At 36.4% G+C, this 27,132-nt stretch overlaps 1 protein-coding gene across 3 annotated transcripts in view; it reads left to right on the top strand.

Annotated features, from left to right (window-relative positions):
* Positions 1 to 26,760, top strand: part of PPM1B (protein phosphatase, Mg2+/Mn2+ dependent 1B) — a 75,047-nt gene extending 48,287 nt beyond the window's left edge. For 2 of the 3 annotated variants that reach the window (XM_028104070.2, XM_028104071.2), the window contains 5 exons: positions 1,326 to 2,185; positions 9,596 to 9,713; positions 13,071 to 13,182; positions 13,574 to 13,631; positions 23,079 to 24,143. In XM_028104070.2, coding sequence (XP_027959871.1) covers positions 1,340 to 2,185; positions 9,596 to 9,713; positions 13,071 to 13,182; positions 13,574 to 13,631; positions 23,079 to 23,384 — 1,440 coding nt within the window. In that variant the 5' untranslated portion in view covers positions 1,326 to 1,339 and the 3' untranslated portion in view covers positions 23,385 to 24,143. Of the gene's footprint in view, positions 1 to 1,325; positions 2,186 to 9,595; positions 9,714 to 13,070; positions 13,183 to 13,573; positions 13,632 to 23,078; positions 24,144 to 24,986 lie in introns of those variants that run through there. The other variant, XM_028104072.2, reaches the window with a different exon arrangement.
* Positions 26,761 to 27,132: the final 372 nt, after the last annotated feature.

Raw genomic sequence — 27,132 nt, 5'->3', positions numbered from 1 at the left:
ATGCGGGGCTCGATCCTAGGACCCTGGAATCATGACCTGAGCTGAAGGCAGACGCCTAATGACTGAGCCACTCAGGCGCCCCGCCAGCATGCTCTTTCAAAGGTCCCCATCAAAGATGTACTGGAAAAAAACAACTTTGGGTGTGTGGATGGGCTATGGAATCTGCATTTTGAGCAAATAACAAACATTTTATGGTTTTACTCTGTTTCAAGTACTGTTCTAAGCACACTACATCAACTCATTCTTCACTGCAACCCTGTGAAGTGTAGGTATTATTGTTGTGATACCCATTTGCCAGAGAGGAGGAGAAGGGAAAAGTGACTGATTAATTCACAGGAGGAATTTGAAGTAAAGTGATTAAGCACTTTACTCAAGGTCACACGGCTAGTGAGTTTTAGGGCCAGGATTGTAGGTGGGAAACTACCAGGGCATCTGCATGCTTATTTGGAGAACCACCACTCTAGTCCAGGTCATTTGAAATTGGAAAAGCTTTATTCTAAAATAATAGTGAAGTCAGGAGGGAGAGGGATGCATAGGAGTACTTTATAATCCTGTCTGTGGATTGTTAAGTCTGTCAGTACTGAGTAGAAGTTGTCCTAATGCTACTTCACGGATTAGAAAACACAGCAATGTTAAGTATGTTCTGTAGCACATCATTAAACTTATATTGTTTTAACAGACTCTAAGTAATAGATTTCAGTCAATCCAAGTAAAGTTTTTAATTTGATAAACAGTAAAGCTTTGATAAAATCAGATGTTTGTAGAATGGAGATTTTATGTTTTGATTAAATTTGGGGGTTGTCCGGATCACTGGGGGAAAGTATCTCACAATACATGCTTTTGGAAGTCTTTATGAAATATATTAAATAGTACCTTAATGTATTAGAAAAGATGCAACACCATTCTGAATATTCTGATGGTTCAGTCTTCTATATTGAACCCTGAATTCTCTTATAAATTGAATATTTAAGAAAACTTAAGCAGGTTGTGTTTCTTAGTTTTCCTTTGCTGGTACAGTGCTTTTCAACTTACTGCACATTGAAATCACCAGAGAGGCTTAAAAAAAAATACTGATATCTGGGTCTCATCCCTAGGGATTCTGATTTAATTGGTCTGATGATTCTAATGTGCTAGGATTGAGAAACCACTGTTCTAGAATAAGGATGTATGGGGAAATTTTCTTGGTTTCTTTTTTGTTCAGTAAATTCAGATAATACTGAAAAATATATTTGAGATAGGCGTTACTAGAGAATAGATGGAATATTGTAGATAATCCTCTGACAGATTTAAACATATAACCCTTGACAATTTTTGTTTTCTTTCAGATTCATTATTAAACATGGGTGCATTTTTGGATAAACCCAAAACTGAGAAACATAACGCTCATGGTGCTGGGAATGGTTTACGTTATGGCCTGAGCAGCATGCAAGGATGGAGAGTAGAAATGGAAGATGCACACACAGCTGTTGTAGGTATTCCTCACGGCTTGGAAGACTGGTCATTTTTTGCAGTTTATGATGGTCATGCTGGATCTCGAGTAGCAAATTACTGCTCAACACATTTATTAGAACACATCACTAATAATGAAGACTTTAGGGCAGCTGGAAAATCAGGATCTGCTCTTGAGCCCTCCGTGGAAAATGTCAAGAATGGCATCAGAACTGGCTTTTTGAAAATTGATGAATACATGCGTAACTTTTCAGACCTCAGAAACGGAATGGACAGAAGTGGTTCAACCGCAGTGGGGGTCCTGATTTCACCTAAGCATATCTACTTTATCAACTGTGGTGATTCACGTGCTGTTCTGTATAGGAATGGACAAGTCTGCTTTTCTACCCAGGATCACAAACCTTGCAATCCAAGGGAGAAGGAGCGAATCCAAAATGCAGGAGGCAGCGTAATGATACAACGTGTTAATGGTTCATTAGCAGTGTCTCGTGCTTTGGGGGACTATGATTACAAGTGTGTTGATGGCAAGGGCCCAACAGAACAACTTGTTTCTCCAGAGCCTGAGGTTTATGAAATTTTAAGAGCAGAAGAGGATGAATTTATCATCTTGGCTTGTGATGGGATCTGGGATGTTATGAGTAATGAGGAGCTCTGTGAATTTGTTAAATCTAGGCTTGAGGTATCTGATGACCTGGAAAATGTGTGCAATTGGGTAGTGGACACTTGTTTACATAAGGTATGTAAGTCTTTTTGTTATAATTAAAATACCCTGTTAATTTTGAAAAGGCACGGTAAGTACAATTAACCAGACTTAAATTTAAAAGAAAAACTTTTCATTAGGGAAAATCTGTATATTTTTAAATTACTTTCTTCACCAGAATTTTTTTTTTTTTTTGGCCAGCCTTGTTTGCCTCAACCTTCTAGTTTGAAGATTAATAAATTTGTGGCATTTGTTGTCATTTAAGTACTTTATGGCTTGTTGCTGTGGCTGAGGCATCTATATAGAATTGTGCCTTTTGATTTAAATTCTCAGTATTGGCAACAGAGGTCTCATGCCTAATTTTGAAGCAGTTTAATGAATTATGTATATGATATATTTCTGTAATAAATATACAAAAGATCAAAAGCCATGTATAATATTGGAAGATAAACCAGAGACCTAGGCTAGGTCAGGTTTTGTAATTTAGATCTGAGCCTCCTAGCAGCTAAGATGGAAACTGAAGTAAAAGTGTAAATTGTGTATTTCTTATTGTTTAGTAAAAGAAGCTCTTTCCTAGCAACAAAATCAAAAAAGAATTTACATGTGGCTTTATCTAAGTGTTACATGACATGGTAGAGCATATCTTAACTTTTGTAGAAGATACCAGCATTCTTTTTGTATAGATGTTTTTGTCGTCACTGATTAAAAACCAAAGAGTAGTATAAAATATAATGCTGGAAGAATTCCTGTGGATCAGTAACATTTAGTTTAGTTTTGTAAGGTCCTGTGAATCTTAACTTGAGATAGTAATAGAGAAAGCAAATCCAGACTAACAGACATTTAGCAATTCCCTTGAATGTTTTTAAAATATTCAGTAGTTTCAGGTGGGTTTTTGACAGTGCCTGTATAGCAATCAGTTAAAATTTGAGTTATCTGGCCAGTGCCTAGAATATGTGAGTATTGTATGACTCTGATTAAAAAGATATCAAGGCAAAACTAACCTTTGGCTATATGAAATAAAGGTTTTGACTTACTTATTCTGTCTAGATTAGAGCTGTTCTTTCTCCCCACCACATAAGTTTCTTTGGGAGGTACAGACACAGCCAGAAAGTTTCGGAAGTTCTCTGAGTCTTTGGAAATACCCAGATTTTGGTGAAGTGTCTACTTCTTTTTCATAGAATGGGAAGAGACAACTTCAGATAGAGAAAATTTAAGGGCTGGTGTTTCCAGTTGGCAGCTTTTTTCTGAAAGGATTTTAAATGATGGTTCCTTTAGCTTTTCAAAGGTTTTTGGTTTTTGGTTTTTTTGTCTTTTTTCCCTTAAGCATACTGTATACCTTTTTTTTTTTTTTTTACTTCTCTGGATAGGTTAATTACAAAAGTATTGATGGTTGTCAGTGATCGAATAGGCTCTAAAAATGTCTTCCCTTTGGACTCCACGTGGAGAGATTCTGACCTGCAGCTTTTTGAGACAAAAGCAAGCAGATGTTTTTTTGCCTGACTAGCAGATGAAGACAGCATTTTCCCTGATTATAAAACAAGTATATACTTAGCTATTAAAAAAAAATTCCAGGTAATCCCAGACATATAAAGAAACATTCAAACATTTTGCCACTCACTGAAGTTGGCTCCATTCATTGGTATATATCTTTCCAGTCTTTTTTGCCTGCCTGTTAGTATGTATATTTTTATAAAAAGGAGATCATTATACTTGTTATTCTATGGTATGCTTTTTTGTGCAACAGTACGTTGTAGCGAGATCTCCATGTCTGTAGGTATCAGTCTAAATCATTTGTCATGATTGTATAGTATTTTGTTGAAAGAATGGTGTGTTGTTTCGAAGGGAATAGCCAAAAATCAATTTGGAGTAAAAGAGAAGCTTGTATTGTGGATAAACTGCATTCTCCCTTCCATTGAAAGGATGTTCGTTTTCAGGAATTTTGACCCCACCCTTTTGGAGGGGGTCAAATGATTCTGGTGGTGGATCTTTGCTTGACATCTTTGATCAGTAATTAAATATTCCTGGTGATGGTATTAAATATCCTGGATTCCTAGAATCTCAGAAATGATAAATGACAGTAATAGGGACAAGAGGTTGGAACCCATGAGTCATTCAATTTTAGTGGAAGTTGGCCACCATAGTTCCTTAGAATGAAGCTGCATTCAAATTGAAGTCAGTTTTTTGGTTTTATTTTTAATTAGAGTGGGAGTGTGCACTGGAGGGTATGGGGGGGGGGAGAGAATCTCAAGCAGATTCCCGAGTGCGGGGTCTCAGGTGGGGTGTGGGGCTCCCTCTCACAACCTGAGATCATGACCTGAGCTGAAATCAGGAGTTGGATGCTCAACTGACTGAGCCACTCAGGTGCCCCAAGTTGAAATCATTTTTTTTTGTTTTTAAGATTTTATTTATTTGACAGAGCAAGAGAGCACAAGCAGGGGGAGCAGTAGAGGGAGAGGAAGAAGCAGACTCCCTGCTGAGCAGGGAGCCCCATGCGGGACTCGATCCCAGGACTCCGGGATCATGACCTGAGCCAAAGGCAGATGCTTAACCATCTGAGCCACCCAGGTGCCCCCAAATTGAATCAGTTTTGAGAAGCTTAGTTAACTTTTGTGTTGAAACATAACAGACCTATGAATATTTTGAACCTTTGCATGTTAGAACTTCTTACCCATTTCTTTTTCTAACTCCATAATTTGTCACTTGTTTGTAGTGTAAAACAAGGGGTTAGCAGTGTTATAAAACAATATGATTAAAATAGGGTATGATTGCTTTGAACTTTGAAAGATTGAATACAAAATTTTAAAATCCATGGAAAGCACTTTAGCTCAGTGCTTGGCACTTAGCGATTACTCAGTAGGTGCTAGCTATTTCAGGAGGAAAGAGAGTAGGTCTGATATTTAAGTAGAAGATTCCCTGATAATAGATTTAAATGATGTGTTAATATTTTCTAACACTTATAACACTTGTCATGCCCTAATAGTTTACAAGCATTTATATGTTAACTCATGAAATCTTGGGAGATTGTGATAATCGTCATAATCACAATAACATTAGTAAATTATTGCTTTCTATGAGCCAGATGCTATTCTAAGCACTTTACACATACCGTAATGCATTTAATTTTCACAACTATAAAAGGTCGTTAGCATTGGGGTGCCTGGGTGGCTCAGTCCTTAAGCGTCTGCCTTTGGCTCAGGTCATGATCCCAGGGTCCTGGGATCGAGCCCCACATCGGGCTCCCTGCTCCGCGGCAAGCCTGCTTCTCCCTCTCCTGCTCCCCCTGCTTGTGTTCCCTCTCTCTCTGTGTCTCTCTCTGTCAAATAAATAAAATCTTTAAAAAAAAAAAGGTAGTTAGCATTATTATTGCTAATGATAATCTTTTTCAGGATTGCCACTTAGGAATATGAAGCAATAAGTGTTGGATGACTCCACTCAGGCATTACTCTCTTAAGATACGTAACTCTAGGAGAGAATAGTCCCTAAGAAAGCAGTCTTCCTATTTTATTGCCAATGCTAGTAGCATTCATGGTATTTACGCTAATTCAGGTTGCATAGACTACATAACTGCTGTTTGCATAGCCTTTCATAACTTATAAATAACACTCATTTGTCCTCCTAGTAGCCTGAGATGAACGAAATAAAAATCCATTTCTAATTTGCAAGTAAGGAAATAGAGGTTTGACATTAAAAGATAGCTGTTAAATCATATTTTGATGAGTGTTGAAGCCAAGACTAGAACTCACATTTCCTGATTCAAGTTTGATGTGTCCGTTGCCAATGTTTCACAGAGGGTTTGATGAAAAAGTTTTTCCGAATGGAAATACTAAGAGTTCTCTTTTCTTTTTTCAATAATTACAAGATTAATAAGAACATTTGTGAACAAATCCGAAGATGTTTGTATTTCTGTCCTTTTTAAAAATATCGTCCCCCTTAAGCAGCCACATATTCTTCCACATAATTCTGTGTTTATTCATACAAACATATAGAAATATAAAAATAGGGTTTTCTTTCCCTTCCTTTTTGTTTTTTGTTTTTTACAGAAATGGATCATATTATGCATGTTACTTTGCCACCTGCTTTTTCTTAAATTGTAAAAGTCAATGTTCCTTTAAATTGTTTTATTTTTTCTTTTAAAATACTATTTGATTTTCCTGAATTCAGCTTATATACACTTACCAGAAGCCTATTTATTTTAAGACATGAGATAGTATCTGATAGTTGGATAAAATTGAGGGAAAATTTCAGCTCACACCTGAGCTGAAACCAAGAGTCAAGACCTCCATTGTCTTCAAGTTTTGCTACATTGAATTTTAGGAGGTGGTGGCAAAAGTTTTTCAGGGCCTTTGTGTCTTTTTGGCTTATTTTCCAAAGGCCGCGCCATTCCAGATTAGTAATAGAACATGAAAAATGTACCCATATACCCCCTAAAATTGTTTAGCTCTAAACTCAGGAGTTTTTCTGTTATAGCTTTCAGAAAATATAATTCTAAATAACACAAAAATAGACATAAATAGTATTAGAGTGGAGTGTGGTTGGGTATTTTGGAGTATGGAAGGGAAGGACTGAATGTAAAAGTATAGTCTATAGCGTAGCAGTTCTCAAACTTTCTTGGTCCCATGGTGCCCGAGTATCTCAGAATTTTTTTGTAGTGCTACTTAGCCATATTAATACTTAGCAGATACAAGTATTATATGGTTAGAGCCAAACTTAATGAGTATATATATGTCTTCACAAAATAATACATATACATTGAAAAAATCTTTTATTTCATTCTTTAAGAAACTGCAGTTACAGGGACACCTGGGTGGCTCAGTTGGTTGTGTGTCCGACTCTCGGTTTCAGTTCAGATCGTGATCTCACAGTGGTGGGATTGAGCCAGCGTGGGGCTGTGTGCTCAGTGGGCTGTCTGCTTGGGATTCTCTTTCTCCCTCTCCCTCTGCCCCTTCCTGCCCCCCCCCCCGCTCATATTCTCTTTCTTTCTCTCTAAAATAAGTAAATCTTTAAGAAAGAGAGATACTGCAGTTACATACTAACAAGATAATGTGTACCTGTTCACTGCACAGCTTCTCAGATCTTGGAGTCATTGGGCACAGCCACCCTCATTTCCTGTATCACGTTGATTTTTTTTTTTTATGGGACTTGCTTTTTATCATAGCAACTCTCAAAACCCCGGCTTTGAAAAGATTGGATGTCCTTGAGAGGAATATAGTGTTATCCGATGTTAAAACTGAACTACTTCACACTAGTTTGCAGGGTAGCCACAAATGTGGAGTATCACTCTGTTTCCCCTCATTTTTAATATCTCTGTGAGTACACTGTAGCATTCTGGGGCTTTTTTTTTTTTAAAGATTTATTTATTTTAGAGGTAGGGTTGGGGGAGGGGTAAGGGGAGAGGGAGAGAGAATCTTAAGCAGGCTCAGGGCTGGGTGCAGAGCCTTAGAGCAATGGGTGGGTTCGATCCCACAACCCTGAGATCATGACCTGAGCTGAAACTGAAAGAGTCAGTTGTTCAACTCTCTGGCCAGCCAGGCGCCCCTGAAAGTCATCTTTATGTAGAAATAGAAGAAGCATCATTGGAATCACACAGAGCTGAGGTGTAAATGTAAATTATTTCCTTTATTTTTTTGTTATGTAAACTTCCTGAAACTATCTTTCAGTTAATTTCCCAATTGATAAGATGTAATTTTTGTAACATAAAAACCTAATGGAAATTGTGTGTTGTGTGTGTGTGTGTGTAACTTTAATTATCTCTGGTATAAAGCTTTCGCCTGACCTGAACTTATATGGTCAATCCTGATCCCTGTAGAATGTATTGATTCTTTTGGGGGATGGGGGGAGGATGCTGTTTGGAACCATAGTGTGGTTGTGTGGATATGTATATATGTTCATACAGCCAGTGCATATTTTCTAATACGAAGTCATTGTGAAAGTCTTGGTGGATTTCATGAAAGAATGAAATTAGTTTGGGCCAGTTCTGATTTTTTTGGAAATCCTGATTTTTTTTTTTCAGATATGGAGAATCTGGTTATATACTCATGATATTTTCTCCCACTAAAGCATGGGAGTCTGTGGAAAGAGTTACTCTTTTTGAAGCCTTCTTAAGGCCTGACCTCCACTGTCTTCAAGCTTTGCTACATGGAATTTTAGGAGGTGGTGGCAAAAGTTTTTCAAGGCCTTTGTGTCTTTTTGGCTGTGTCACATGGGTTCCAGAAAGGTGGCAAGCCTGGACCAGACAATGCCTGCCTAGATTCTGGCCATAATGACTGAAAAGACTAGAATGGGTATGGCCTTAGCTTTTTTTCACTTGGGTTGACAAACTGCACCGTCAGACAAAAGTAGCCTACCACCTCCATTGACTTAGTTTATTTTGGGGGTGGGGGGAGTTGAAACAGTCACTGTTCTAAGAAACTTAGTTAAAGTAATATACCTATAGGAAAAGCTACGAGAAGATTTTAAATTTATTTCTCGTAATCTCACGGTAATAGTGCTACTTTTAAAATATAGGGGGCGCCTGGGTGGCTCAGTTGGTTAAGCGACTGCCTTGGGCGCGGGTCGTGATCCTGGAGTCCCGGGATCGAGTCCCGCATCGGGCTCCCTGCTCGGCGGGGAGTCTGCTTCTCCCTCTGACCCTCCCCTGTCTCATGCTCTCTTTCTCTTTATAGCATTCTCTCTCTCAAATAAATAAATAAAATCTTTTTTAAAAAATAAATAAATAAAAATATAGATCATTTGTCTATAGTAGTGTGATTACCAAGGCGACAGTAAAATTTGTCCCTAAGTTAGCAGTTTTGGCTCCCCTCTGCAGACTGACACAATTTTTGATTCTATATAATGATCTGATGTCTTTTCTCCACAAGTTATATCTGACTACACTATCTCAGCCATCCAGTTACCTTCCATTGTTTGCTGCTTTATCCTCAGAACAGTTTACAATCTGTTTTCTTTTCTGCTTCTAATTGTTCAGTAGTGTCTTGGGTATCCTAAATGATCATTAATTTTCAGCTATGTCAAATTCAGAGTTTTGCTAGCATTGCTCTGATGCGGGTTAATTAGCTAGGTGAAAATGGCACATTTGTTTGATAACATGTGTTTTTGGGCGTAAGCCACTTTGGGAATATGCAGGTTGAGTGGGAAACAGAGTTTAGAAGATGTAATACATATGAAGGTATCTTCATTTCTTAGGTTGTAGAGTGCTGGTGGGTAAGAATAGGTACACAGAATTAAAAGTCATAAAATAATTACAGATCTACCCATATCTAGAGATCTTGTTTCTTCAGGGAATGCTTCAAATAGTTCTTTAGAATGGAAATTAATGCGTTGAATGTGTACATTCTGGTGATTTAAATAAACTATAATTGCTTAATGTAATTAACTTGTGAATGAAATAATAGAAAGTTGCTGGACTATGGAAATCTAATTCTTTCTTCTTCTTTCTTTAAAATACAGGGAAGCCGAGATAACATGAGTATTGTACTAGTTTGCTTTTCAAATGCGCCCAAGGTCTCAGATGAAGCAGTGAGAAAAGATTCAGAGCTGGATAAGCACTTGGAATCACGGGTTGAAGGTAAGTAAGGAAGGTGATTTTTTTTTTTTTTTCATTTAGAAGGAAAGGGAGAGTATTCTCCCTTGTTTATCAAATAGTTCTTTTAGAATTAAGAAAACGACTAAGTATTTCAAAACAAGGCCTTAAAAAACAAGCATCTCTCTGCCTAAGATTTACTATCACATCTTGGACCAACGTGTGGGAATTTATTGGCAGGGAGAAGACAAATATGCCTATTATACCACCAAAGATAGTAGAACAAAAAGAACAAATACGTCTATTATACCACCAAAGAGAAACATTTGAAAATAGTCTGTTAAATCTTGCCATTTTATTTCCTCTTTCCCTGATTATACTTTTAGTAGTGAAGAGTCCAGTGAAATTTGCCTCAGGGCTTATCATGAACATCAAGTGCTCTAATTCCACTAACACTAATTTCTCCCAAGTTAATCATAGGAATTCATTATACCATATGTTTTTATCTTACTGGTAAGAGGCAGCATTGATGTTGTGAGAGAGAATTGATTTTACAGTTGACCCTTGACCAGCATGGGCGTTGGGACTGCAAACACACCCACTCTCCCCACCTTCCCCTCCCACTCTCCCCCTCAGTTGAAAATGTACATTTACATCCCCCAAAACTTATTTACAGTAGTCTACTGTTGACCGGAAGCTTTATAAACAGTTAATTAACACATATTTTGTATGTCCTATATATGCTATATATGTATATGTATGTATTTTTACAATAAAGTAAGCCAGAGAAAAGAAAATGTTATTAAGAAAATCATAAAGAGAAAATATATTGACGGTAGTGTACTATATTGTAAAAGCCATAAATAAAAATATTAAAAAAGCCATATATAAGTGGACCCACACAGTTGAAACTTAAGTCATTCAAGGATCAACTGTACTTATTTTTTTTAACTTTTTATTTTGCAGTAATTTTAAACTTAAAGAAAAGTTGAAAAAATATAGAGAGCTCCCATGTACAATGTAGTACCTTTTACCTAGATTTCCCATTTGTTTACAATTCATTTGACTCCTCTGTTTTCTATGACATACACACTCATTCTTTTCTCTCTCTCTCTTTCACTGTGGCAATGTCTGCAGACATATTTGGTGTCATAACTGAGAGGGTGTCACTAGCCTATAGTGAGGAGAGGCCGCGGGTGTTGCTTAACATTTTGTAATACACAAGACGGCCTCCACCAAAAAAAAACAAAAACAAAAACAAAAAAGATGTGGCCGATCCAAAATGTCAGTTGTGCCAAGGATGAGAAATCCTGTACTATAGAGATACAAGTATAAGGCAGAAAGATGACAGTCCTGCCTCCAAGAAGCTTGCAATCTGTGATAGAGTGAACAGCATCTACAGTGGAAATTATGTAGCAGTGCACCGACTTGAGGCTTGGGTTGGAGAAGAATTTGAGAAACTGACACGTGAAGTTGAAACCTGAATATGAGCGAACTATACAAAATGGGTTGGTTGGGGGTGCCTGGGTGGCTCAGTTGGTTAAGCGACTGCCTTCGGCTCAGGTCATGATCCTGCAGTCCCGGGATCGAGTCCCACATCGGGCTCCCTGCTCAGCAGGGAGTCTGCTTCTCCCTCTGACCCTCTTCCCTCTCATGCTTTCTATCTCTCATTCTCTCTCTCTCAAATAAATAAATAAAAATCTTTAAAAAAAAACAAAAAATGGGTTGGTTGGAATGGCATAAATTGTGTTTCAAATCAAAGGAAAAGCACATGTGAAGATCTAGAAGTAGGAGAAGGCTTCTCTGCATAGAGTCTTTATGGAGATAGAGGGGAGTCAGGGGCAGAGTCAAATGGGAGTGGTGAGGTTACGGTGATGGCGAGGGCCTCTTGAGGCATGGTGGCTGCTGAGGACACTGCTTTTTTTGTTGTCTTAAAAGTAAGTTGGCATCCTCTGATTTTTGAGGAGTTTATGTCTTTTTTTTTTTTTTTAAGATTTTATTTATTCATTTGAGACACACAGAGAGAGCATGAGCAGGGAGAGAGGCAGAGGGAGAAAGAGAAGCAGGCTTCCCACTGAGCCAGGAGCCTGATGTGGGGCTCGATCCCAGGACCCTGGGATCATGACCCGAGTTGAAGGCAGACGCTTAACCATCTGAGCCACCCAGGCGCCCTGAGGAGTTTATGTCTTAATACTGGCCAAATAATCATGCTGTAAAGATGTGTTTTTCATGAGTTGTAAATATAGATGGAACGTGTAAATGTTTTATTTTGTTCTAAGCCTTAGCAAGTTCTCTGATTTATTTTCCTTTTTTAATTTTATTTATTTATTTTAAAAGATTGTATTTATTCATGAGAGAGAGAATGAGTACAGGGGAGGGGCAGAGGCAGAGGGAGAAGCAGGCTCCCCACTGAGCAGGGAGCCCCATGTGGGGCTCCATTCCAGGACCCTGGAATCATGACCTGAGCCAAAGGCAGATTCCTGACTGACTAAGCCACCCAGGCGCCCCTCCTTTTGTATTTTAAATTGTTGTGGAACATAACTACCTTGGGATCAAAAAGCTTATAAAACAGCATGGATGGACCTAGAAGGTATTATGCTAAGTGAAATAAGACAATGTTTCGTTTCCATATGGAATCTAAAAAACAAAGCAGAAACAGACTCATAGGTGTGGAGAACAAGCTAATGGTTGCCAGAGGAAGGGTAGGCAAACTAGGTGGAGGGGACTAAGATATAAACTTCCACTTATCAAAGAGGTCACAGGGCTGAAAAGTCCAGCATAGGAAATATAGTCAGTAATATTGTACTAACATTGTATGGTGACTACACTTACTGTGGTGAGCATTTTATAATGTGTGTAATTGTCGAATCACCTGAAACTAATAGTATTTGTCAACTGTTCTTCAGTTAAATAATTTTATAAAACAATTCCTAATTTTTCTCCTCCTTACAGTCCTTATTCATCTGTCACTTTTTTTTTGGAATTACAGTATTAATAACTTTTGTATTATTCTTGTATAAAATTAGATCAAAGTGTTTTTCCAGGTAGCTATCCTGTGTTCACAGGGATCATTTTTAGTGATTGTAAACCATTTCACTCAGTGGCTATACCAGAATTTTCTTAACTGTCCCTGTATGTTGAACATTTCATTTCTTCTAGTTTTTGCTTTTATGTATGCAAATAACTTTATATTACTTTTATTCCTTGTGTGATCGTAAGATAATTGCTTTTTTTTACATTTTAAAATTGATACTACAGAAACTAATAATATACTGTTAACTTGAATTTAAATTTAAAAAATAAATAAATAAAATTGATACTATCAAATAGTTCCCCTTGTTTCACTCTCTCTGAATCCTGAGTTAACACATTAATTTAGGAATTCTTTTTAAAAACCTGCAGAAATTATGGAAAAGTCTGGTGAGGAAGGAATGCCTGATCTTGCCCATGTCATGCGCATCTTGTCTGCAGAAAATATCCCAAATTTGCCTCCTGGGGGAGGTCTTGCTGGCAAGTAAGTAGAACAAAAAGAACTAATTTTGAGTTCATTTATAATTAGTAATTAAGTAATTTTGGGGAAGAAGTATATCAATTATCTAAAGATGAAATGGGTTGGTGGTTCTTATAGTAGAGAAGAACTTTAAAATTTCATCCAAAGGCATTTTTTTTTTAAGGGAATTACTTATCATGTGTTTTGAAAAGGTGAAGGTTCTCTTACTTTGTGAGTAAGAACAAATGGCTTGTGCTGAATCAAATTCTAAGTGAAATGTAGAAACTATGTTCTTGGCAAGCATTTAGTGTGGCAGTTAATTTTTGAGAATATTCAAGATGAAGTATTATTTTAAATACTCAGAAGCTTAGTAATTGTATGTAATTTAATAAAACTAAAGCATAATTTTTTTTAGGCGCAATGTTATTGAAGCTGTTTATAGTAGGCTGAATCCACATAGAGAAAGCGATGGGGTAAGTTTTCTTTTATTTCTTAAGCATTTAAAATAATTTTGTAATGTAAATACTAGATATGATACATTCACATAATGAAATCTGTAATAAATTATACTATGTTTCATGTTAAGGAGTCAGTTTAAGGAAATGTCTAGAAATGGAGGTAGAGATACAGTTCTGTTTTGTAGTTGTTTGTTGTCACGTAATGGGCATCGAGTACCTTTTTGTTGGGCTGTACTTATTTCCTCCCTGTATGTCTGCCTTTCCTTCTCCTTCTCCCTTGAATCTTAATTTTGAAGCAAAGAACATCCTTTTAAATATCTCACTTTCTCCTTCAGCAGGCTGCTACCATCACTAGAACTTAGTGATAGAGAAATGAGCTATTATTTTAAAGACCCGACTTTCAGTGCCCCTGTGTGCCCAGTTGAATACCTGGGGATAACTTCTTTCTTAACCTTAACGTTGCCATTGTAGGTGTTTTGTGTTGAACTAGATAACCATTTTTGTTGTACCCTGCTGTGCTTCATCAGAGCAAAACTCTATCCCTTTACCTTCCTTAGAAATACTGATGAGCTGTCAGCTGCACCTCTGTAGTGTTTTTATCTTCGCACTAGCACCGAGAGACAAAACAGTGCCTTCTTTTTTTCTTTTTTAATTGCCCTACGTTTCAGAGTCAGTAATTTGAATAAGTATTTCCTTGTAGGGTTTTAAAGTTTTTGGATATCTGTAAATGAATAACTTAATTTTTAACCATAGGCTTGAAAGATTTTAAGGGAGCCCAAGTTAGTAATGAAACTCATTAAGAAGAGAGACTCACCCTCCAAATCTCCAGCTCCTCGGGGCAGGTCTTGAGAGAGACATCAACCGTTGGTAGAAATGTTGTATCCTATCAGTTGAGCCGTTTTGCAGGATTCATTATTGCACAGCCATGTCCTGTCATTTCCTTTTTCTTAACAATAAAAGTATCCTTGCAAAAAGAAAAAGTTTACAATTAATACATTTTAGTGAGTTGAATAAAAATGATACTGTATATTGTTAATAACAGGTTTTATATCTTGGTCTAGAGCAGTGGTTCTGAGTCTTGTGTCCGGGACCTCAAAGTATTAAGACTTATATCTTAAAGCTGTGAAAATTCATTTAAAAATAAAAATACGTCATGTGCTACATTTAGAGCAAACCCTAAATCAGACAAACAAGGAAAGAATGTTGACACAACTGAAAAGCCCATGGTAATTGGGTGGTGGCGTGAAGAGAGGCTGATTCCTTCAGCTAGATCCTAGGTTCCACACGTGGTTAGAGGAAATAAGCCCTCAGAAGGTGTTACTGATTCAGTACTAACCATATAAGTGCTCATGTTTCTTCATGTGCTTGAAAATGTAAGCCTGGGGTGTAAATTTGAAAAATTATCTCATTATGCCTTGCTGAATCTCTTCAAGGTCCTTCAAGAAAGTTGGCAGAGCAGCCACAATTTAAAAAAAATGTTTCACACCCCTAAGTTAATGTTTAGGTTAATGTTTTAAACATTTTTTAAAAAATAGAAAATACTTACTATACACAGTAGCTCTCTAAACAGTGAATAAATAAACAGCAGAGCCATGAAACTGAAGAGAAATGCTCAGGATAAAAAACTGGCCTTGGATAGGATTATTATGTGACTCTGTAAGTTAAGGAGATGCATACTTAATTACGTTTATATATAAGCTTTCTAGTAACCTCAGCAGATCAAACACGGACAAGCTATCACGTGGTGAATTGACGTAGGGAGGAGATTGTACAGAACATTAGACATGGTCCCATCTCCACGGTCAGTGCAGTTCACCATGTAGAGGTAAACACACAAGTTAGAAAGAAATGATAAAATACAGAATGTGATTAATTGCCATGTGAATTGAACAGTGCTGGGAAAGTCAGATTTGAAGAATGATTAGAATGACAGAAATGAAAGGAGGAGGATGATCCATGTAGTTCAAGTGGATGGGAGAGGCAAGAACAAAATATGAGCTATCTTTAAAGAAAGGACCTCATTTTGACTAGAGCAGAGAACTGCTGTGGTGAGAAATAAGAATTTAGGATGCCAGACGTATTTTTGGAGAGACTGGAGAGGCCTTTTGAACTTTATATTTTACAGTGAGGAGCCACCATATGTTTGGAGCAGAAGAATGGTACACTCAGAGGAATAGCTGTGGTATTTTAATCTGTTAGGAACATGTCATGTGCAGTGTTAGAGTAAAGAGATGCTAGCAGTGAACTAGTGAAATAATTATAGAGATCTGATGATAAGTGTAAACTCATTATTAGACAGATACATGGATTGGAGAAACTTCCCTATTTACTGTAAAAACTAACTTTTGCAGCCCAGAATCCTATGTGGGAAAATATTTCTTTACCCTTTCAGAATAATCACAACCTTAGAAAAATGTTGAGCCATAGTAGAAGCAGAAATATACTAAATGTACATTAGCAGAAATGTACTAAAAAAGAAGCAGGAAAAAATGAAGTAATTATAGATATTTAATTAAATTCTTAGCTCTTAACTTGAGCTGCTGTAGCAGTGGATTAGGCACAAATGTGTTCCGTAACTTTCTCAGCTTAGGTCTGTGCCGTGTTGTAGAAGATGTGGCCGAGAAGTACAGTGGCAGGAGCTGATAGTTGGGCTTTTTTTAATAACAAAAATAAAATTTTGTACAGATATTAAAAAAAGAAACAAGAATGCTAGGCAGAGTTAATCCGAGACATATTTAGGTTCCTAAGATGTCTGCTTTATATCAGAGAGAGAATTACCCTGCTCTGAGTGCCTACAGGTAATACCATTAGAAATAGGGATTCATTTTTCTTATATTCAAAGAAAATCTTTTGGATAACGTATTTCAGAAAGCCAAGTGGAATGTAAGCCAGAATTTGTTTTTATAATATTCCTTTTTGTTTCTTAGTTTAGAGGTAAAGAGTGAGAGTGCATGCAGGGTGGGGGGGGGGCAAAGGGAGAGGGAAAGAGAAAGAGAGAATCCCAAGCAGTCTCCATGCTCAGCATGGGACCCAACACGGGACTCTATCCCACAACCCTGGGAGCATGAGCTGAAATCAAGACGCTTAACCAGCGGAGCCACCCAGGTGCCCCTGTAAGTCAGAAATTAAAACATTTAAAATATATTCAGAAAGCTCACTATTTAGGGGAGTCTTCTGAAGTTGTTTACTGAATTTGTTTTTTCAACCTTTTGGAATATGTTCAGACTTCTTAATGCAAGCAATATTGACATTTTCCCAACTGTTAAAATCTTTGGAAAAGAGTCTAGCAGGGATTCTTAGGTGGTTTGTGAATCCCCAGAAAGTTTTTGAAAATGTGTTTGTGGACATAAGCAGTTTTTAATGAGAAGTGTAGTATGTGCGTGGTTTTCATCAGTTCCTCAAAGGAGTCTGTGACCCCAATAGAATAATCACCTACAGGACCAGAAAAAATAAAACTGCCTTTTGCTCTTCGCTGATCTTACATTAGGCAGGGCTCTGAGATCATGGCCCTTTACTTCTACAGTGCTAGATTGGGGGCACTTGGCTGGCTTAGTCAGTAGAGCATACAGCTCTTGATCTTGGGGCTGTGAGTTCAAGCCCCGTGTTGGGTGTAGAGATTACACTGATTTAGATTCTGATCTTTAAAATATACCACTAATCAGGAATCTGGGTGGCTCAGTTGCTAAGTGTCTGCCTTCAGCTCAGGTCATGATGGGATCGAGCCCCACATCAGGCTCCCTGCTCCGCGGGAAGCCTGCTTCTCCCTCTCCCACTCCCCCCTGCTTTTGTTCCTTCCTCTCACTGTGTCTCTCTCTGTCAGATAAATAAATAAAATCTTAAAAAAATAAATAAAATATACCCACTAATCAAGTAGCCATATACATCGCTGATTTTCCAAGGGTAGTAAAGGGGGACTTGTAATTACCAGCTGTTGTGTATATATATATATATAAAGTCATAGGTGATGTCCTCAACATCCTTTTTATAGGTAAGACTAAGACTCAGTGAGAGGAAGTGGTTTGTCTAGGTTGCAAAGCTAAACAAATCGTGCAGCCAGAATGCGAATCTAAGTCAGGGGAACTCTGAAAACTATTCTCTTTACACGGTTCTTTTGTTGTCTAAGTTACTTAGAGATTACGTATACGTCTGTACCCCACCTGTCTTCTATCCACGAAAAATCATTTCCTGTCCTTTTGTGAACCTCTTTAGTAGTCTTAAGATACTCTGGTTTTAATGAAGACTATTTCATAAAGTTTTTGAAACTAAGCAGTCAAGTCCACAGTTTTTTATCACTTGTTTTTCATTTAAAATAGGACACATCTGAATCCTAATCCAAAACCTTTTTAAGGCATTTGGATTTTTAAGAAGGGAGGAAAGGCAGGACAAAAACCCAAAAAAGTCTCCATATTGTGTTTTCACATTAAGTTTTATATATAGTCTTTTTATTTTGATCATTTCAGATAGATCATTTATAAACATAGCTGCTTTGACGGTTTTATATTACAGTTTCAGGACTAGGTGAATACTAGTGTTTTTTTTTTGTAGATTGTTTCTTTTTCACTTGTCAAAGCATTTTTATAGAGAAGATCTATACTATTTGAAAATACACTAACCTTTATTTTTAAGGATGGTATGACATACCACTTCTCTTAGCTATGTGGTCTCGACCATCTAAGTGATTCTTTAAAATTACTTCAAATTCATTAGATTTTACATGATCCTAGCAAATAACAGCTTATTAGATTCTTCATTGGTCACTGTTAATTCTATCTCATGAGTGCATATTTGAGGATTTTCATCTCTAAAAATTATTTTTAGCTGAAAAGCAGAAGATAGGACTCCACCAAAAACACTGTAAATGTTTATATTAGCATTCTTCACTATTTTCTCCATTGCTTTAGCTAATCATTTGAAGCATTTTGCTTACAGCAACTGCATTAAAAAAATGCTGCAAGTAAATACTAGCTAGTTAAATTTTGTCTTTTAAAATTTTTCTTTTAAAATTTTATCTTTTAAAATGTTTATTTTTCCCCTCTGTTTGCTGTCTGATTTATCTAGATTGCTGTATCTTATTTGGGATAAGGCAGTATTTTCATGAGAGATTTGATTCTTTTAAACTGTGTCTAGATGACAGTGAAACCTTGAAAATTAAACAGAGGGAAAAAGTTCTATATTCTCGGGGTGCCTGGGTGGCTCAGTTGTTAAGCATCTGCCTTCGGCTCAGGTCGTGATCCCAGGGTCCTGGGATTGAGCCCCACATCCGGCTCCTTGTTCAGTGGGAAGCCTGCTTCTCCCTCTCCCACTCCCCCTGCTTGTGTTCCCTCTCTCGCTGTCTTTCTCTCAAATAAATAAAATCTTAAAAAAAGAATTCTATATTCTCATCTCCATAATTGCCTTAAGTCTGTTGTGCAGAATAATTTTAACCATCCCATCTAATATTTTTTTGTCCTGTAATTTCATTAGTCTTTCTATATCAAGGAAATACATTGTAGATTTGAATAGGAAATAATTTGTGGCCCGCTTCAATAATTTTAAGCACTATTTCTTTAGTAAGTGTCTCTTTATATGGGGCACTTACTATGTTACCTACCATAATGTATTCAAAAGAACATTCAGAGGGACATTGATCTTAATTACACCTGCACAGAAATCTGAGCTGTGTCCCTTATTACTAGCATTGTCACCCTGACAACTTAAATTTCTCTGAGCCTGTAAATTTCTTCAGTTATAAAAATTAGGGTTGTGGTACCTATTATGTTTAGGGTACCTGTGAGGATTAAATGAGATCATGTGCATGAAGTTCTAAGCAGAAACATTAATTTTCCTTCCCTAGCGGGTAGGGAGGATGCAGAAAGGAATGTGAAATTCTGTTTACCTGAAAGAGTTTTCAGTCTAATTGAAAAGACTTATGAACAGTTGCAAGGTGGAATTAATGCTATAATAGATGTGTAAACATGATGTGGTGTATATAGTTCAGGTAAAAAAAAAAGTGCAGCTGAACAGTAAGTAGGTTCCTTTTCTGATATCAGTTAATGAAAATGCATAAGACAGTTGTGGAACAGAATTTTGAAGAGTCAGGTGAAATGGCTGGGGAAGAGGTCTCACCCATCCATCTTTTATCCAGCACAATAGGAAAATGTAATTTGCTTTGAGATAAAACGACTTTTAAATGTGGTCATTAGGTTAAGTTCTATTCAGTTCAGTGGCTCTGTGATACCAGCCATTGTAAATTCATCCTGATTTGATTTACAGGTTTGGTTTTAATGTGTTTTTTTTTTAAAGCACCTGCTCCTCCCCAACTACCACTAGTACAGAATTCACAGAACCCATAGATGCTTACTGTAATAATAGGTGTCAGATGGAGAGTGAGAGGTCCTTTATCTTTTGAACCCACAAAAATTGAAAGGCAACCAATATAACAACCTTTTTATCAATAAGTTCAAGTAAGTAGAGTTTCTGTATATCAGAATCACCTGTCAGGCTTTAAAAAACTCACCCCAACCCAGTGCATCTGAGTATTGTTTGATAGAACTTTTAGTATCTATATAATTTTTTTTAAAAGATTTTATTTATTTATTTAATTAATTTATTTATTGGGGGTGGGGAGGGGGAGGAGCAGAGGGAGAGGGACAAGCAGATTCCCCACTTAGCGCAGAACCCGACACAGGGCTCATTCTCATGACCCTGAGATCATGACCTGAGCTGAAATCAAGAGTCAGACGCTCATCCGACTGAGCCACCCAGGTGTCCCATTTGGTATCTATTGAATCTTAAAAGCTCCACAGGTTGGGGCACCTGGGTGGCTCAGTCAGTTAAGCGGCTGCCCCACATTGGGCTCCCTGCTCTGCAGGGGGCCTGCTTCTCCCTCTCCCTCTGCCTGATGCTCTCCCTGTTTGTGCTCTCTCTCTGGCAAAACAAAACAAAACAAAAAGCTCCACAGGCAATCCTGGTATGAAACCAAGGTTGATAATCACTTCAGAATTTGTTTCAAAGTCCTAGAAGTTTTGTTTGTTTGTTTGTTTTGTTTTAAATAAAAAGGGAGTTGTTGGTTTGAGGTTTTGGGGGGGGTGGCCAGGGAGTGAGGTGGAGGAGTCTTTATGCCCTCTATTAAAAGTTCTTTGTGATACACCATCAAGTAGAAAATTTCCGTTTGGAAAACCTGATTAAAGACGAATAGGGTTTATGATTAGCAAGCATTCACCTTGTTGCTCCATCTTAACCTTTCCTGAATAGATTCAAATGAGAAACTTTATTTGGGGAAACATGTTTATTTAGCATAAAGGGAAAGGTAAGAAAAATCTTAACAGAGAGTGCATTTTATTATGATCTCCCCATATGATAATTCTGCAAATTAAAAAAAAAAAGTTATTTGGGGCACCTGGCTGGCTCAGTTAGAAGAGCATGCGACTCTTGATCTCAGGGTCGTGAGTTCGAGCCCCACATTAGGTGTAGAGAGTACTTAAATAAATAAAAACGTAAAACATTTAAAAAATTTTTTGAAGAGTTACTTTACAGTTAGTATACATGAGGTGGAAAATTGGAGAACTCCAAGAAAATAAAAACTTCACTGTCCATTATCATTATTTGTATTTTGCTGAATTTCCTTTCCCCACAGGCATTTTACAAATAATATCCTAAAGCCAGTGGATACATAAACATATGCATACATGTAAAACATACACTATGCACACTGTCATCTCTTGCTTTTTGCCATAAAGGCACTATTTTTTTTCCCCCAAAGCATTCAAATGCTCTCATTTTTCTTACAAACATTACCATATTTTATGTGGTTATATTCGTGTTATCTTTGTTTCTTTGTTGCAGAATTGTAGGGTAGCCATCTCCAGAGATGGTTAAGAGTTTGTGTCAGATCATCTATATCAGTAACCTCTTTTGAGTTTTACTTTCCCAACATTTTATGAGACTTCCAAATAGCTAGAAAAATTGAAATGATCATAGTGAACACCTATACACCTTCTACCTAGATTCAGCAATTGTTAACATTTTACTGTATTTGCTTTATCTCTCTTTGTGTGTGTGTGTGTGTGTGTGTGTGTGTATACACTACTTTTTTATTTTCTTTTTTTCCACTGAACCTTTTGACAGCCAATTACAGGCATCATTTTGGCATATTTTGGCATGCCGCTCTTAAAAATGAGGACATTTTGGGGGGGCGCCTGGATGGCTCAGTTGGTAGAGCGTGCACCTCCTGATCATGAGTTCAAGCCACTTTGGGCGTAGAGCTTAGTTGAAAAAAAAAGAAAAGAAATGAGGACATCTTTCTACATAACCATAATACTATTACCATACCAATGAAAATTAAGATTATCATCTAGTACCAAGTCCAGATATTCCCAGTTGTCTCTAGAAAGACTGTGATAGTAGTTATTTTGAATAATGGTTTGATCAGTCAGGTTATCAGTCAAGCATATTAATGAAGTCTATAATCAGGCCCCCACTTTTTTTTTTCCCCTTGCCACTGAAAAAGAAGAATCTGAGCCAGCTTTGAATAGGATGTCCTACATTCTGGATCATGATTGTTTTCTTGTTGTGTCCTTTAACGCGATCCTCTGTTCCCTGTTTTCCTGTAAATTGGGAATTTGCTTTATTAGATTTATATTAAACATTTTTTGGCAAGAACATAGGACATGGTTCTGCACTCCTTAACGCATCACATCAGGAGGCACACAGTGTAAGGTTGTCTTGCTTTTCAACTGTCAGCTTAACTGTGTTGTTAAGCTTGATGTTAGAGCTTGTTCTACTAACGAGATTAAGTAGCTGCTGTTGTAGAAACCTGTAAGTTTTCCAAAATTTAATAAAATATAAAAGGATTGAGTAGTTTCCTGTTCATATCTTATTATCATGTTTAAATAATTTATTTTGATATAGAAATGTTTTTATTAAAATATGTAAGAATAAAGAGGAAATTAAAGTTTTACCCACAAAAGCATTAAAATTTCCCGAAAATCCAGTTTAAATTTATATAGTTCTACATTTTGTACCTCCTCTCCTTACCTGTCATTTAGCAGCAGTGATGAAGAAACTAATGTTCTAATGGCCTGCTTTTCTGTCCTCTCCTGTTGCTTTAAACACTAATTTCCTTTTGTACTAAATCATTCTAGCCAATTACTGTTTTTTTCTGTTAAGCAAGTCAGTTTTAGGAAATGCTTGTGTTGCTGTCGAATTCTAATAGCGGAGTAAATTTCAGAGGACGCTTCAAATGCCAGTGTGAAATAAGATGTAAACTAGTTCATGGTAATTTGCTAAAATTAACTTGATATTTCAAGTGGAAATTTTTATTGACACAAGTAAGACTTGATACTTATTTAATGAAATGTTCTCATGCTTAGACTCTATTACTCGTGGTAGAGAAATGAGTGTGTTGCTGTGATTATGTTATGAAATACATGTGATATATCCTAGTTTGTCTACTGACACTGGGGTCTTGAATCTTAAAAAAAGGCCTCCGAGGAAGCCGAGGAAAGTGGATCACAGGGAAAATTGGTGGAAGCTCTCAGGCAAATGAGAATTAATCATAGGGGAAACTACCGACAACTTCTGGAGGAGATGCTGACTAGTTACAGGCTAGCTAAAGTAGAGGGAGAAGAAAGCCCTGCTGACCCAGCTGCCTCAGCTACTTCTTCGAACAGTGATGCTGGAAGCCCAGTGACAATGCAGGCAAGCCGTACTGAATCAAACAGTGCTCTTGCTGAATTAGAGAGCTATACTGAAGATGCAGGGACAAAGATGAGTGGTGAACAAATATGACTTGACTTCGTGGTGATATTTCTGTGATCTTTGATTTGCTGGTTTTTACTTAGGAAGTAGAATGTATGCATTTATAGAACCGTTTTGTTATTTGAATCTTGGTAAACTAGTTTTGTTACATTCATATAGCCTTGTTTTTTAAGAAGGGCTTTGCATACACCTTTATCAGATAGTTTAAAATGGACTATTTATAGTACGTTGAATTTAATAAAATTATATGTCGTTTCATATTGTATGCCAGAAATGAGGCTACTAGTTACTCAAATCAGTAGTTAACTTCATACTGGATAAGATTAGAGATTACTTACTGATAAGCAAGATGACATTATATTGTGGAAAAACTTGTAAATGTAGAATTCTACTGCTTCACATTATTTTACATAGTACACTCATAGTTAGCTTTGTAAAAAATTTGTGTTTTCTTTAGTGATTTTAGTTCATCAAAGAATGGCAGATGCTGGCCTGTATTTTTTTTTTTTCCCCAAGGATGATAATTTGTGTGTTCTTTGACTTGTTTATATTTTACATCTCTGTAGTTTTATTTTTAGACGTTCTGAGCTGTTGGATGTGTGGTTATTTTTCCTTTCTCTGTATTCTTTATTGAAACCTAATTTTTGAAAAACCTATGTATTATTACAGCTTTGGTTTGTATATTCTGTATAGCCTAACTACATACATCAAAATGTGTGTCAACCAAGTGTTTAGAATGAAATTATAAGTGTTCAAGTCCAAATAAAGCATGTGATGTGGAATAATCTATGCATGTTGTACTTATTTTTAAATTAAAAAAAATTTTTTTAAAAACGAGGTTTGGTATATTGGAAAAATACCCAGTAGAAATTCATTTGTATTGGTAGAAAATTTAGAAAACTTTTGGCTTGGCTTTTGTCGTTAACTAAAAGAAAACATTTTGAGAAGTCTTGCTTACTCAAATCCATTCTGTTTCTTATCCCCTTTTTGTGATACAAAATATTAATCCTGGGTCAGTATGGACACACATAGACATGGCAGAGAGTCGCCATGATGGGCGTTTTAAGGATTGCAAGACAGTCCTCTTTGCTATAAGTCGTCATAAGATAGTAAGAAATGCAAGAATTACAGGATCTTTTAAATAGTGGCAGATATGAGTTTTGTTTTTGTTAAAATAGGTTTTTAAGATACAGGTGGCTATCAGTCACATGGGAAGATATTTCTTAAATATTTTGTGAATGTAGAACATTAACTTTTCTGATTCATGTTTATATTTATCATATATCTAAAGTTGCTTAAGGTGCCCTAAGTTGAAACTTTGGATCTTTGGATGTTGCTGATGTTTTTGATCTATTTTTCCAATGCCGGAATATTTTTAAGTGGTTTGAGAAAGAGGAAGGCATTTGGTGGAGAGGGGAGGGAAAAAAATCCAACCAATTATCTATCTGTATTAGGTAGATCCATGTATATACACACAGTATACATTACACACACCTCTCTGTAAAAGTGCCTTTTCAAACAAAGAAAGGAAGGTAATTTGTTCATCTGATTTTGTTTTCTTTTGAAATTCAATCCAACCTGGAAGTGGTGGAGGTAAATAATAATAATATTCTTCCTTTTCTCTTCCTGTAGGGTGCTGGAGATCTAGAAGACCCATGGTAGCCTTATAAACCTTCTAAAATGCTTTTGATTCTGAAAATTGGGGGAAAAAAAAAACTTTTAATCACAATTTTCTTCAATACAAGGGAAAAATATTCTTGTGGATTTCCCAGCGTTTTGTGATATGAGCAGAGAATCATTAGCATTTCCCATCATTTGTTTATATTTGTGTTTTCTGATAATTGCCACGTGTAGCATTGCCTGTACTGCAGTATTTTTGCCGACCTCAGGCATACTGGTTCCATCTGCATTGAACTTTGGGCCCTAGGAACCAACGGGAGTTATTTCACCACAAATCCCAAACTCTGCCTGAGGTGCATGGGAATATAGTTAGCCGTACTCTGAAGATACATTATGTTTTTGTTTTTGTTTTTTTGTTTTTAGACAAGACACACAACATATAAGCATGTAAGAGTAAAGAATTGTATGGGATGTTCCTTTCTCAATTCACCAAGTTGGAAGCCTTTTTGCAGCTCTGTGGCTTGAAATTTTCTTTGAGCAATTTACTATAGGATATATATTTATTAATTGTTATTTAATTTTTTTTCTAATTTTACCTGTATTACCAAACTGGGTTCTCCAATAATGTCCAAATTGTAACGTTGCCTGCTTTTCAAGATAAAGTGTATTTGGCAATAATATTACAAACCCTTACAAATTTTATGCATGTACCTACTACATCCTTCCACTCTCACTAGAAAATCTTTTGAAACCAAATGGATTAATTTATGGCTATTTATAATTTGCTTTGACATCTCACTGCTGCAAATTTTTTAAATGATGAGATTTGCCTTTATAATGTAAATTGTGATTTCTGTTTTACATGTGGGTTTCTATAGTTTTAATTTTTCAGCTTTTAAGATACAAGTTTTGTGTGTAATTTGGTATAATTTTTAATTGTTTACGTTATTTTCAAAGCTCAGAATATCACATTGAAATGACTATAAATACATTTAAAATTATCTATTTTAGATCTAAGGAAATATTACAGAGATATTTTCATGGGTTCAGTAACCTTTCATTTTATAACATTGGGCACGGTACAGAGTGGCTGTCACAAGGTACTTGAAGATTATTATTTTAATTCTATTTTTACAATAACCTTGAATTCTTGAATTCTTTTTGAGTTTTGCATGTAGTAAATCCAATTAATGCTGAACATGAAGAGTAAAATATTTATCGAAAAGAAGCTATTGGGGTAGAGAAGCAATGAATGTATCCATTTGTACATGGTTTACATGTTGTGGATGCTTTGTAAACATTTTCCTATATGTTGAAATTGTGTTTCAGCAGGATGTAATTGCCCTTGTGTGTAGTTAAAATGAGTCATCATCTGGTCCTGTGTGAAATGGAATTCATGATATTTTCTGTAACATTTTCCTGAAGCTGTTTCTGGAGAGCCACACATTTGAATACAGACAGCTTTCCTGACCATTTGATTTATCGTGCACCTGATTTTTGGTCTAAAAGGAATTATTGCCACAATATATTTTATTTATTCTTTAGATTTTAGCCTTGTAAGTTAAAGTGCTTTACATGATGATGTTAAAAGCTATCTGTCCCTTTACTGGGTTTGGGGGGTTGTAAAAAGATAGGGAATGAAGAATGCAAAATGGTTTATTGTTCAAACTGTCCACTCTGATCCAACCCTGTACTGATAGTACCTTTCCAGTATGATATTGTGATGTTTCATACAATGCAGTGAACATAACCAACTTGTTACCTAAATAAAGAATTGATAAAAACAGTGTGACATATTACTATTTGGTATGATTTTTAAAAGTAAAAGTCTGGTTTTGAATGTAATTTTTAAACATTTTACATAGTTGGAATATTTATTGTGAAATGTTTCATACAAAACCATGTAGGTGAATTGTAATTCCAGAGGGGAATTAACCAAACTGTATAGGACAGTACTAATTAACCCCCTCTTCACTCCAAAACAGTTTTTTTTTTTTTTTTTTTGCCGCTTCCAAAAACCTTTTTCAGGTTGTTTAGTGACCCTTGAAATACAAATAATGTGTGAATTAGCAAAAGAAAATCTGAACTCAGTCTTTACTAATCTCAGTCTTCTAGTCCAGCTGTTTATATTCTTTTTTCCATTTATATTTTTTAAGGA

This window comes from Eumetopias jubatus, unplaced genomic scaffold (genome assembly GCF_037043125.1).
Source record: "Eumetopias jubatus isolate StellerSeaLion01/CBP00866 unplaced genomic scaffold, mEumJub1_p1.0 scaffold_9, whole genome shotgun sequence".
NCBI lineage: Eukaryota > Metazoa > Chordata > Mammalia > Carnivora > Otariidae > Eumetopias > Eumetopias jubatus.
This window is presented reverse-complemented; position numbering and strand designations above follow the sequence as displayed.